This window comes from Haemorhous mexicanus, chromosome 1, assembly GCF_027477595.1.
Source record: "Haemorhous mexicanus isolate bHaeMex1 chromosome 1, bHaeMex1.pri, whole genome shotgun sequence".
Classification (NCBI taxonomy): domain Eukaryota; kingdom Metazoa; phylum Chordata; class Aves; order Passeriformes; family Fringillidae; genus Haemorhous; species Haemorhous mexicanus.
In genome coordinates this window covers 117,546,816-117,560,783 of record NC_082341.1, presented here as the reverse complement: position 1 = coordinate 117,560,783, position 13,968 = coordinate 117,546,816, and the positions used below count along the sequence as shown (strand labels likewise).

At 38.7% G+C, this 13,968-nt stretch overlaps 1 protein-coding gene across 2 annotated transcripts in view; it reads right to left on the bottom strand.

Annotated features, from left to right (window-relative positions):
* SNTG1 (syntrophin gamma 1) overlaps window positions 1-13,968 on the bottom strand; it is a 317,863-nt gene that overhangs the window by 98,419 nt on the left and 205,476 nt on the right. For both annotated transcript variants that reach the window (XM_059860474.1, XM_059860481.1), the window contains exons 8-10: window positions 10,410-10,512; window positions 8,918-9,000; window positions 3,657-3,787 (exon numbers count right to left, since the gene is read on the bottom strand). In XM_059860474.1, the coding sequence (XP_059716457.1) occupies window positions 3,657-3,787; window positions 8,918-9,000; window positions 10,410-10,512 (317 nt within the window). The remainder of the gene's footprint in view (window positions 1-3,656; window positions 3,788-8,917; window positions 9,001-10,409; window positions 10,513-13,968) is intronic.

The window sequence follows — 13,968 nt, the reverse complement described above, 5'->3', positions numbered from 1 at the left end:
ATCCTCATGTACATATTTCCCTTGGACTACAAACACAGTGAATATAGTGCATTTGGGGCATCAGATTGTTCCTACTGTTCCTAGGAATTTGATCTGTGCCAGTAAAAAATCATTAATCCATAATGTTATTACCCACCAAATTACTCAAATATCAATAGTATGATACATGGTCACCTAATAAATTACTTGTGAATGTGTCTTGGCAGTAGATAGGCTTAGATTACTGTAATAGTATTTTCTTAAATAAGTTGACCAGCCCAAGTCCATAATACGACGCAAACGTGAAAACATAATATATTAAATAGATGTCTTGTACTAAATGGAACATTTAGTAGAATAATCACTTTATAATACACCAAAAAATTGAGAATGTATAAACACTTATTCAACTACACATTTCAGGTTCTGGAACACAAAAGCTACATTTGAAATAATTAAGCTTTGCCAGATCAAACTGAATGTCTTCTAGAACTCTGTATGTATATGCTCCAGAATTTATGTGCTTCAACCACTCCACTGGAAAAGCTAGAACATGACTATGGGGTTTAATATTGTATGTGAGAACAATATATTTCCTTATCAAACTCTGAATCATAAAAGGTTATTAGGCTTTACATACTGCAAGCAGCCTTGTAAATACTAACTATGGAAAATGTAATGCATTAGCTTTCATTTCATGTTGCTTCCTTATATTATTTTTAATATCCTTTCTTTTATGTTGATGTTTCTAGCAGTCTCTTTAAAAAGTATCTACCTTTCTCTCATAACAAATTCTGAGAGGGAGTAACATTTAAAAATCTTTACAGTACTTTAAAATGGTCGTAATAACTGTCTTGCTAGCAACATAAAATGTTGGTTCTACACCTTAAGAAAAATCCTCTCTCACAGGCATCCTGCATTTTTGGTTTTTTTTAAGACTTATTTCTTCATGTTAGACAGAATAGAAGGACACAAGGAAAAAAAATCAGAGTAGTTTTTCAAGGTTTGAGTACGAGTTCAGGTGTTTAGTTTCATATTAAAATACCTTTATTTTCTGAAGTTCAGATCTCAGGTATATCATTACTACCTATAACACTTCCTTTGTTATGTACAAGTTCTATAAAATATGAACTTTAAGTTTGTTTTTTATTGATGCAGAAGACTGGATTTTAAAACCTTAGATCTATTAACAGCTGCTTATGTGCTAATTTTCCATGCGAGTAATTCTATTCAATACCTTATCTGAAGTATGCAGCAGAAGAGATCTCAGATTTGGCTGTTATGGTTTTGGGTACTTTATGCTTCCCTGTTAAATATGGAGCTGAAGGCTTTCACAGAATTTAGTAAAACACCTCCTGCGTCTCTGGTGACTTGATCCTGCTCCAGTTCAGTCCAGCCAAGAAGCCTTTGTAGCCTTTGGTTTCCACCTTGCCTCCCTGGGCCAGCCACTGTTCCTCAACAGACCGAGGTTCATGCAGCCAAGTAAATATGACCCTGCTATTACTGGTCAAAAGCTGCAGGCTGGCTTTAGCTCCACAATGATCTACAACAGCTACTGCCTAACCAGCATTAATTTCAGCTCTGTGAATAAGAGAAAGGCTGGCAGACCTAGGCAGTGTAATTCTAAGAAACAACAGCCCCAAGAACCAACTGAGGCAGTGGAGAGCTTTTGTGCAACTTTATGTTGCACAAATGTTTACTGAGTACCAATAAGAAACAGTAAAATTAACTCCACAAAAATCCTAGATTAAAGAAGACTACTCTTCCCCTAGTTTCTGGGGGTTTCATAAATCCACTCCTAGGAGGTTCATTAGAAGACAAAATTATGAAGTAACCTGCTCTCTACTCATACACAGCTTTCCTACAGATAATGTCTTTACATACTAGAGCTCACAGAAGTATTTCAGTGTGAGAACTTCGTTCCTATACATACAGATGATAAATGAATCCATACAATAGCTAGATGCTTAAAACTTTTAACAAGTATGATCTTATATACTTGCCTTGTTGGACTTTGTAACTACTTTAATTTCTATTTCATTGCTTTACAAACAGAAATCATTACAGAATATTTTTGTCATCTCTTCTAATTTCTTCTGATTTATTAGGATAATTTTAAATTATAATATTAAATTAAATGTCAAGTTCTAGGGCTGTATTGGGTCTTTCTGAAATGAATTTTATTTTCCCCACAGCAGACCTCGTAGTGTTGTGCTTTGTATGGGTAGGTAGAAAGATATTGATTGCAAAACATTGTTTTGGCTACCCCTAAGCAGTATTGGCACAGCATCAGAGCTGCTGTTCCAACATTCCCTCCTCACCAGCAGGCTGAGGAAACAAAACCTTGGGAGGGGAAATAGCCAGGACAGCTGACCCAAACTGATCAAAGGGATATTTTATACCATATGACATCTCCTCAGCAATGAAAACTAGAAGAAAGGAAGGGGGAGAAGGGAGCATTAAATAGTTATGTCACTTGTCTTCCAGAGCAACTACTACATGTACCAAAGCACTGCTTTCCAGGAAGTGACTGAACATCACCTGCTGATGGGAAGTAGAGAACAAATATTTTGGGTTTTTTCTTCCATGTGTGGCTTTTGCTTTACTAAACTGTCTTTATCTTGACTCACCAGAATATTTTGATCTTATTTTCTTCCCCTCCATCCTGTTGATGAGGGGAGTGATAGAGAAGCTTGGTTGATACTTGGCATCCAGCCACGGTCAACCTATCACATAGCTGACTATGGGCTTTGGACAGCTATCCCAGTGATTGCGACAATGAAATTAAATGTTAACACATGAAAAGTAAAACATGGGGAAAAAAAACCCTTAGTTATGTGGAAACAAACAAACAAACAAACAAAAAAGTCCCTACTTTAGCTATAAACATAAAGCAAAGAAGTACAAAAACTGGAAGATGCTTATCGGCTCAAGCTGTTGCTCATGGTTCTCATTTGAGTATGGTTGCAGCTACTCCTGTGCCTGGACATGCATCCCACTGATTTGGACCTTCAGGCTGACTTCCCAGCCTAAACTGAGCCCCACCTGACCATGATGAACTCCTCTGAAGACTGTCCCTAAGCCTTCTCTGTTCCTCCATGGGGAGCAGTGAGGTAGGATCATTTTCTGCATGGACAATGTCTCGTCCAGCCTCACTGCCACCCTCTCTCTTGGCTTATCTTCCTCATGGGGCAGTCAGCCCTTGCTGCTCTCAAGCAAGATTATTTCACCCAATGCAGGTATCAGATGATGTATTTAACACACACAGAAGGAAATACATTTTAAAAGTATAATCGAATTGCAGAGCTCAATGCCATAATGCATTGCAAAAATCTAAGATATAGAAACAAGCTGCTTAGAAAGAAGCTTTTGAGGACAGGAGCATTAGCAGCTATTAAAAATGATGATGGATATTTCATCTCAAACTGCAAAAGGTGCTGAGCACTAGATGTAAGTAGAAAGATCACCCATCATCTCCTCACATACCAGGTCCCAGTTGATGTCAGAGGAGAACATGAGCCAGTGTGGACCTAGAAAGACCTTTATGAAAGCTCCTATATTTCATGTATCTGTCAGCTGCCATGGAACAAATAATGCAATTTCTCCAACAAGACAACTCCCTAGGGCATGCATCTGTCAACCAAGAAGGTAAGTTTTAGCCTTCAGAACTTTTTTACCTGCACAAATCTGATCCTGGAAGGTACTGGGAAAATCGTGAATGAAGAAGTGGAATTAATCGAAGATCACACCACCTCTTCTCCCACCTAAGTCCTGGGGATGCTGGCCATGAAGAACATGATAACGTATCCTGGAAAACATTAAAAGGTTCTTCTCAGTTTTGAACTTCATTGTAAGTGCCCAGCAGATTTGGTAAGAATGAGATAGACTTCAAAGACTTCTATTTAATTTGGCAGTGTTCCATTTTCCCAAATCAATTGTCATTAGTTTTAGTGAGCACTGGAAAGATTCTGAATAGGACCTCTAAATTATTCACAATACAACCATAATTCCGTAGTTTCCTGTGGCTCTGTACACATTTACATACATATCTTTTCTAATGATATCCCCTCAAAACATGGTAATTGGAAATGAATTTAACATGTGATGAAAATTGTCAAAATTGTCAAAACTACATGCTGAAGTTATGAATATTTTAATTTTACCTACTTAAAGAAGACATTGCTTATATGAAAACTGAACTTTATCATGCTTATGATCATATCTACAAAGAATGAGCATTTAAATATCTAGAGTCTATTTTGACCAGCATTTTTAAAGAATATAGATTTGCATGAAAAATGCTTATAGAAAGTTAAATTATCAACATCTGTTTCTTAAAAAACAAGACCTCTTTCTTTATAAAATGCTTTATAAATAGTGCTAATGATGATGTTATTTTTTTGTGAGAGCACAATTCTTCAAAGGGCATTCTCACAGCAACAAAGTATGAGGAAAAGGCCAAGGTATTTAATGCCTTCTTTACCACAATCTTTAATAGTAAGACCAGTTATTTGCCTGGTAGCAAACCTCTGACCTGGGAGACAGGGATAGGGAGCAGAATGAAGCCACCATAATCCAAGGGGAAATGATCAGTGATCTGCTGCAGCAGTTAGGCACACACAGGTCCATGTGGCCAGGTGGGATACACTGAAGGATAGTGAGGGAGCTGGCACAAGTGCTCACTTTCCATCATTTACCAGCAGTCCTGGCTAACCAGAGGTCTCAGCTGACACAAAGTTGGCAAATATGATGCCATCAGCAAGACAGGCTAGAAGGAGGATCTGGGGAGCTCAGGCCTGTCAGCTGTCTGATCTGACAGAGCAGAGCATCCTGAGTGCCATCCCACACCATGTACAGGACAAACAGGGAATCAGGCCCAGCCAGCACAGGTCCATGTAAGGCACATCCTGCCTGACCAGCCTGATCTCCATTTATGACCAGGTGACCAACCCAGTGGACAGGGGAAAGGCTGCAGATATTGTCAGCCTGGACATTAGGAAAGCCTTTGGCACAGCATTCTCCTGGAGAAACTGGCTGCTCATGGCTTCAGTGGGTGCACAGCTCACTGGGTAAAAACATGGCTGGATGGAGAGGCCCAGGAAGTGGTGGTGAGTGGAGATACACCCAGCTGGTGGACAGTCATGACTGTTGTTGTCTAGGGCTCAGTGTTGGGGCCAGCACTGTTTAATATTTTAATATTGGTGATCTGGAAGAGGGGATGAAGTGCACCATAAGCTCATAGCTGACATAAAGTTGGACAGGAATGCTGATCTGCTAGAGGGGAGGAAGGCTGTGCAGGGGGATCTGGACAGACTGAATCAATGGACTGAGGTCAAGTGTATGAGATTCACAAGACAAAGTTCCAGGTTCTGGACTTTTGTCACAACAACCCAGGCAGCGCTACAGGCTCGGGGCAGAGTGACTAGAAACCTGCACGATGAGAAAGGACCTGGGGGTGCTGCTAAACAGCAGCTGAACATGAGCCACTGTGTGCCCAGGTGGCCAAGAAGGCCAAGGGCATCCTGGCCTGATCAGAAACAGTGGGGCCAGCAGGACCAGGGCAGTGATTGTCCCCCTGTATTTGGCACTGGTGAGGCCACACCTGGAGTGCCGTGTTCAGTTCTGTGCCCCTCACTCCAATAAGGACATTGAGGTGCTGCAGCGTGTCCAGAAAAGGGCAACATGGCTGGAAAAGGGTCTGGAGCACAAGCCCTGTGAGGAGCAGCTGCAGGACTGAGCTGGTTCAGCCTGGAGAAAGGAAGGCTCAGGGAGACCTTATCACTCTCCATAACCACCTGAAACAAGGCTGTAGCCAGCCGGGGGTTGGCCTCTTCTCCCAAGTAACAAGTATATCAACACATCAGTAAAATTAAACCTGCTGATTTACATTCTTTTTAATTACTAGTTTCTTCTATAATATGAATATTACCAAAATTAAGTAAACTTTCTATTTTTTTAGAGTGTGCATTCTGTGTAAGATCTATGGAATTACAAAAATTTACCAATTTGAAATTTACGTTTGCATATATATTAATCTTTATTTGTATATGAAACAAAACATCACAATAAATATCATGCTAGCTGAGCAACAAGCTTTTCATAGGTAGTTCAATTATTTAAAATATTGAATTTCTGGTGAGAAATTCCACAGATTCAATAAAAATAAATAAATTATTGGTATGAAAACTACGCTAGGATGTTGTTTTGAACATCCTGAATTTTTAATGTTTTCTCTCTGATTCTGGGAACCTTTCTTCACCTGTGATTAAACTTAGGGAAAAGATGAAATGCAGTGAAAGTTCAGGTACAAACTGTAGGCCTAGATATGGCTACAAGAAAAATGTTAACCCTACCTTTAGACTGCATAACTCTGTAAGCTGTTGACAAAAGACCAAAGTCTTGTCTACTCCAAGTTCTGAGTTAAAAGCCTCCTTCAAGTGAATTAAAAAGACTATAAATTAAGAAACAAGACTGTGGCTGTACGTCACAGAATCATGGAATGTCTTAGTTGGACAGGACCCACAAGGATCATCAAGTCCAACTCTTGTCCCTGCACAAGACATCCCCAACAATCTCACAATGTTCCTGAGTTTTTTCACACACTTCTTGCCCTCTGTGAGGCTGATGCTGTAACCACCTCCCTGTTCTAATGTTCCATCCTCTAAGCAAAGAACTTTTTTCTAATATGCAACCTAAACCTCACAGACACAACATTCCCTTGGGTCCTATGACTGTTCACATAGAAGAAGAGATCAGTGTCTGCCTCTCTTCTTCCCCTCACAAGGAAGTTGTAACTGCAATGAGGTCTCCCTCAGTCTTCTCCCATGCAGCTTCTCTTCCAGATTCTTCACCATCTTCCTTGACCTCGTTTGGAGTTCTCTAACAGCTTTGTATCTGTTTTATACTATGGCACGCAACACTGCCTCCAGCACTCGAGGCGAAGCAGTCCCAGAGCAGAGGAGAGCAAGACAATCCTCTCCCTTGCCTGGGTGGCAATGCTGTGCCTGATGCCTGCAGGACAGGGTTGACCCTCCTGGCTGCCAGGGCACTGCTGGCTCATGTTCAAATTGCCATTGACCAGTAACCCCAGGTCCCTTTCTGTGACACTGCTTAGCAGCTTCTCATTCCCCAGCCTGTCTGTACAGCCAGGGGCTGCCCCTTCCCAGGTGCAGAATCCAGCTCTTGACCTTGTTAAAATTCATAAGGTTGGTGGCTGCGCACCCCATGGATTTGTCAAGGTCTCTCTGTAAAGCCTCTCTGCTCTTGAGGGAATCAAAAGTTCCTCCAAATTTTTGTATCATCCACAAACTTACTTATTTAGTTTCCCTTCAAGTCCTGAACCCAAGTCACTGACCAAAATGCTGATGAGCACTGGGCCTAAGACACAGCAGAACCACACTAGTGACCAGCCACCTAAATTCACACTGTTTACTATAACTTTTTGTGTCCAACCATGAGCCAGCTGCTCACCAATCATGTTTATCCAGCTGTCATAATTCATTCTAGAAAATATTCCGAGAAAAATGAAGAGCTGTGGCATAAGAGTTGTACATAACTTAGGAATTCATCCAGAGGTTTGGTTTTATGAAGAATTCTGTTCCCATGACAAGGGGACATGTCAGAACTACATCTTGGTCTTCACTTGAAAATTTAATTTAGGGTGAATTATAAACCCATGATACCAGATTATATTATTTAAACTGAAAGAAAAACACTTGGTTTCAGCAAATTATTGTCAGTTCAAACAGAAACTACAGCTCATCTAGATCAGTTTTGACACCTGCAAAAAAAGAATTTACAAATGAAAGCAGGTTTTTTATCATAAAAACAAAATTAGAATTGCAGCAGCTAGTTGAATAAATCAGCTTAGGATCTACTGCCATAGCCTTCTTACATACAGACATACATACCTATATAGACTCCTTAGACAAGTCTGCTTCTGTTGTTACTGCACAAGTTACATATATTTTCATTGTTATTTGATATCAATTTTATTGATATCAATTTTTTATTTGATATCAATTTTATTGATGTTATAAAAATTCCATCTCCTAAAATGTGCAAAATTCTCAAGAGTTTTCCAGATTACAATTCTGTTTATATCTGTGGTATTGATATCTAAATCTGTGGGCTGCTATTTAAAACCTTTAACAGAAAATGCGAAAGTACCACAAAACAAGATGGAAACTAGAGATGGCTGCTTGGTATGGCTTTCATTTCAGGTTTTTAAATTTTTTATTTTTAATTATGATCTATACTGGTTATATTTCTATTTTCATCTATCACAAAGCCAAATACTGAGCAAACAAACCTTTAGAACTATATAAAATAAAGAAAATTTTGCATTTTCTGTCTAAGAAAAATTTTTAAAGTCCCTTGTTGCACTTCAAAGGTTTCTTAATAAATATCTGATCAGCTCTCTGTAGCATTTTATCCCAGAGGCACTCTGCTTCATAATGTTATTCCACTTCAGGTAAGATTTTAAGTACACATTACCAGAAGTAGAACACTCTCACCTTAAAAATAGGCAAAATCATGCACCTAATCATCTTCTGCCAAAGATAATGCATGCAATACAAGTAATGGAAAATATTCTCAAAAAATTTTCTTCCTTTTTTATAAATAGATTTATTTTCATTTTAAGAATTGTAATTCCTATGCAAAGAAAAACACATAGAAGCAGAAACTTTTGCAAAATCCCTACTGCCCAAGTAAACAGTAATCACATGCATCAAGGCACAATCTCAGCTGTAATATTTGTCACATTTTAATTCCCAGCCATAATTTCTGGCTACTCTTTCTTCCCTCTACAGAACTGTCTGTCTCCAGAGTTAGCTAGAACTCCTCCCTGTTAATGTCCTTTATTAGTACTTCCACTTAGCTATTATACTATAATTATTCTTCTGTGTAATTCCATCAAGGAGATTCAAGCTCTTACCGTGTTGTTGGGGTGGTAGTTGAGATGCAAACCACTGTCACATAGGGGAGAGGATGTGCCACTGCTTTGGTCACTGGGGGCACCTAATACAAATACAAATTCACAAGAACATTCTTCATTAATCTACAATGACATAATTCAAATTTGTATATAAATGTATGTATGCATTTTCCCCAAACCCAAAAAACTTCTATCATATATAAGACTCATTTACTTTCTCCATTCAGCCAGCATCTGTTTTCTGGCTTGAGTGGATTGCCTTTGTAAGCTAAATGGAGGCTCAAGAAAACTTTTCCCAATGCTTTGATTAAAAAAAGTTAGTTTCTGCTTGGTAAGAAAGAAAAATCCCACAACATTTGTTTCAAATTTGACAATAAAAGTGAAATGTTTATCTCCTCTCTCAGGTTTACTGGAAGGAACTTGTCAGATAACCCTTTTGTTACTCTCAGTGGAATTTACAGTTCTAAATGTTCTTGTAGCGGTTTAGGAAATTACAGTGCTACACCTCAAAAGTGAAATGACAGGACCCATGCAAATGCACATTCCTGTGCATCACTCAGGCTACTCTGTGGTACCACAGCCTTTTATAAAAGGGAGAAAGTACTGGGACACATTTTTATTTAAGAATACTCTGTTCCAATTTTTTTTCTTCTTCATATAAATTTCATACATAGGCAAAAGAAAAAAACAATATGCCATCAAATGTTTGTGTAAAATATTATTTAATTATTTAGATTATTTGATTACTACTAACTTAAAATCAAAGGCTATAAGTATTGAAATCAAATATTTATTGTATTGTTGCTTTAAACTTGAGCAATTTAATTTACTCTCTTAGGGAGCAAAAAGCAGAAGGAAAGCAAAGGTGGCAAAAGGCACGGGCTGATATATAAATATGGGTAGATATGCTGCAATTGTCTATAATTATGCATCCACACTTCCAATTTAATATAATTAAAGGAAGACAGCTGTCTCCATATGACTCTCAGGGGGCTAGTTCACTAAAACTCAGTTTGGACTAAAACAAAATACTTATCATTCCAGAGTAATTTATTCTTAGGTAGACAGACATCTCCACCAAAGCCTCTGAGTTTTAAACAGCAAAGTCCTCTAAATATATACACACAATCTCATTTTCACATTTACAAGAAAAAACTCCCTGGGACTAAAATACTAGCTGATGCTGCCTGAATAATTGATTTTAAATACTCTGCACCAGGATGTGAGCTATTGCAAACTAATGTAATTCTGCTGTTTTACCTGCAACTTTACTGATTCACACCAGCCAAATGCCTGGTCTACCATAGATAGCAGTTTTTCTCTTGAGGTCAGTGTTAACACAAGCCCTGGCAATAGGAGCAACTCATATTTAGACACTAATGCTGATTGTAAAAGCTGCTGTCAATCACCCTCAATGCACAGAAGTTTCAGAAGCTATATGTGTTCACAGGTATTGAATTGAGGGTTCTTTGGTCGTGTAATAAAGGCTTACATGCACAATCTTCATTCAGTGGCAGTTTGAGAAAAGCAGGTGCTCTTTTCAGAAAAGACACAGTTAGGGTCACTTCTTCCCCTGCATTGCGAAGGACCTGTACCTGGAAAAGAAATAAATACAGACACCTTGAAATAAATTCATTATCAAAATGCATAAGCAAACATAAGCAAGATCAGAGAGCTTTCCCACACCAGAATCTCACTGCTTAGCAGTATATTGCAATTACATTTGCTTGAGAAGAAAGCAAGACATAAAGCTTGCTATGTGCTTGTCTGTTGTGTTTCTAGCCATACATACAGCTAATGGGGTGAGGGGGGCACTACCCTTCTGTATTAGCACTGACTTTGACCTGTGCTGTTGCAGACTTTCTCCTTGAAAATATTCAGCTATGTAACTCCTTCTTTCAGGTCTGGAATCATTCCCCCTTGCATGTATTTATTTTAAAAAATTAATACATATTTTCTCTTTGCATATGTATTTTCTCTTGTCTTGTAAATCCTCAACCAAAACAACAGCAGTAGTTTCCACAGCTGTACCATAATCCTATGAGCAAGTCTTTCCAACACTCAGACTTAAATTTAGCTGAGGAGCTCCAGCATGGATGAGAGACCTAATCTTCATCACAGACACAGAGGAAAAGAACCTATTTTAAGCCTTAAATCTTAGATAAGCACAAGCTTAGGTTTTGCCAAAGGGCAGCCTGCATTTTGGACATAGAATGCATAAAGCACCTATCCAGCTGGGAATACTTTTAGCCTTCCTGTACTCTCCCATTAGTTACCCTTTCAGCTTCTGTTCATCTTTAGCTTTTGTGGGGTACAGCTGTGGACACCCCAAACATACAGCAGAGTGAGGGACTCCAGCCACCTCCCAAGAGTAGCAGAAAGGATGCACAAAAGCAACTAAACCAAATGCTGCATTAAATAGCTGAGGAGGAACATCTGAATTGGTATATGAGAGCCAAGAAGAACCAGATCTGTTTCAGAGAACAACCATTTCTGATTCTGGCTCTATAACTTCAAAATTCTTCAAGGGCTGATTTAATTTGGGTGTACAATGCCAGAATGTCATGTCTCCCTGAGTGACTATGCTCATACTGTGAAGAGCCAGCTCACAGGCAGCTGAGAGCTGCTGTGAGAGAGAGCTGCTGCACAGTGAGACATCATTTTAAACTAGAACATATCTCCTCCCTATCTCCTGTGTAGCTGGGTAACACGTAGGTAACCCCTCTGTCATGCTGCTGCTTGTGAGAAAGCCTTGTAAATAATTCATGAAGCACTGTTATTCTTTAATTATGCTTGTCAATAACATACTCAACAGATTTATTCACATGGATGTGTATAACTATACATTGGGATGCTTTCACATGCAATCACTGCATTATGCTGTAAACTTAAAGTAATTATTCAGGAAAAAATGTCAACTTTGCCTTCAAACTCAATATTGCCTACTCCATGCTGGTTGCCACAGAGGACTAACAACATGATGACAGAACATTTGATTCAATAACTTAAATTTTAGGGTCTTTATTGTTTATAATAACACAGTGGTTGCAAATGCACATTTTGCAGTTTAGTATGTATTTTTAAGTATGTGTGCAAATAAACAAAGAAACATCATGACAGATTTAATAACTTATACTGCATTCAAAAAATTCATCTGTAATGCAGAATCATGGCATCATTTAGGCTCAAACATGAGTCTCTTTGATGAGCTGTTCCCAGTTCTGATGCATTTTCTATCTTAAAATTTATAAGCAGCAATTATTTCTTAGAAAGATGACTTGTAATGTGCAGAAAAGTAGACCAAGACTCTGAAGTCCTGAATTCACGGAGATACCATCCTATATCCACAGCCTCCATAGAAAACTAATTCTTTTCCTCTCTGATGTAGCAGTCACACAGTTTAGAGCGGCCAGAACCAGAGCAGAAACTTACAGGTATATACTCTGTATATACTCTGACAAAGTGCAGGAAAATACAGCTACTCTCTCTGCTGTTAAAAAAAGGTATTTCTTTTTACTCAGGAACAGAGAATAAAAAAGTGAAGAAGTTACAGCATTACTAACTTTAATTTATAAAGTCACCTTTTAAGATAAGAATAAGTGGATATCATCTGTGAAAGAAGCTGAGACAATAATGGCCCTAAATCGTTCTTCCAAGAGTCTACATGATTTCACTTGATAATATATTGCTTTGTAAACCTGTAAGAGGCCATAAGTAGCCTACTGTGACTTTTTCCTCTTACCTCTCTCTCCCTCAAACCTCTTTATCTCATAGGATGAAAACTTCAAGCTGGAACACATTCCAGTTGAAATCAGCAATACTTATTCAGTGAAATGTATTTTGGAGTATATGAAGCATATAATCCAGAAAGTGACTAGATTTTGACATGCAGAATAAAGACTAAAGAGAGATAAAAGATTAAAAGAGAAAACTACTAGGTAATGATTACAACAAAGAGCAGATGAGTTATCGATTATATTTGGCTTACTTTCTAGTCATTAGCAATGCCATTCTGGGAAATAAAGTTAGGTGAAGAAAATGAGCATTTTAATTACTTTATTGTCTTTTTCTAGCTTTCAGTTGAAAGCTTTACTGTTATTTTACATCCTTTGTCTTTAATTTACATATGAAATGAAAAATCAAATTACTAAAGATAATGTGAGCCACAAATAACAGTCTGTATCAGTACTGAATTTAAATTAGGGCTTCATTCCCACTGTGTATAAATGGCCAACAAAATTCAATATTACTGAAACATAGCTATATAAGTAAAGAGATTTTCAGTTCATTACTGCTAATAAAGAAGCCACCTTTAAATTTGCATAAAATAAAAATATTTAAAACCTTTTGCCATCCTGGTTGATGGCAAGAGGAATATGAGTCAACACTGCCCTGGCAGCCACGAGGGCCACCCATGTCTCCTGGGAAAAACATCTCCAGCTGGGCAAGGGAAGGGATTGTCCTGCTCTGCTCTGGGGCAGCCTCACCTTCAGTGCTGGGGGCAGTGTAGGGAACCACAATATAAAAAAGGCATCAAGCTGTTAGAGAGTGCCTAAATGAGAGCCATGAGGATGGTGATGGGTCTGGAGGTGAAACTTTATGAGGTCACTTGGATGTTCAGCCTGAAAGTGAGGAGACTGAGGGGAGAGCTCACTGCGGTCTTCAACACCCTCAGGACAGGAAGAGGAGGAGCAGGTACTGATCTCTTAATTCCCAGGACCAGTGACATCACTCAAGGAAACAGCATGAAACTGAGTCAGGGGAGATTTAGTTTGGCTATCACTAAAAGGTTTTGCACCCAGACAGTGGCTGAACACTGGAACAGCTTCCCCAGGGAAGTGGTCACAGCACCAAGGCTGACAGAGTTCAAGAAGTGTTTGGACAACACCCTGCGCACATGGTATGATTCTTGGGGTGTCTTGCACAGGAGTTGGACTTGATGTTCCTAATGGGTCCCTTCCAACTCAGTGTATTCTATGATCCTATGATTTTCCTTAGTATATGAAAAGATGCAACTGGACCCAAACTGTACAGAGTGAACAAGAAACTTA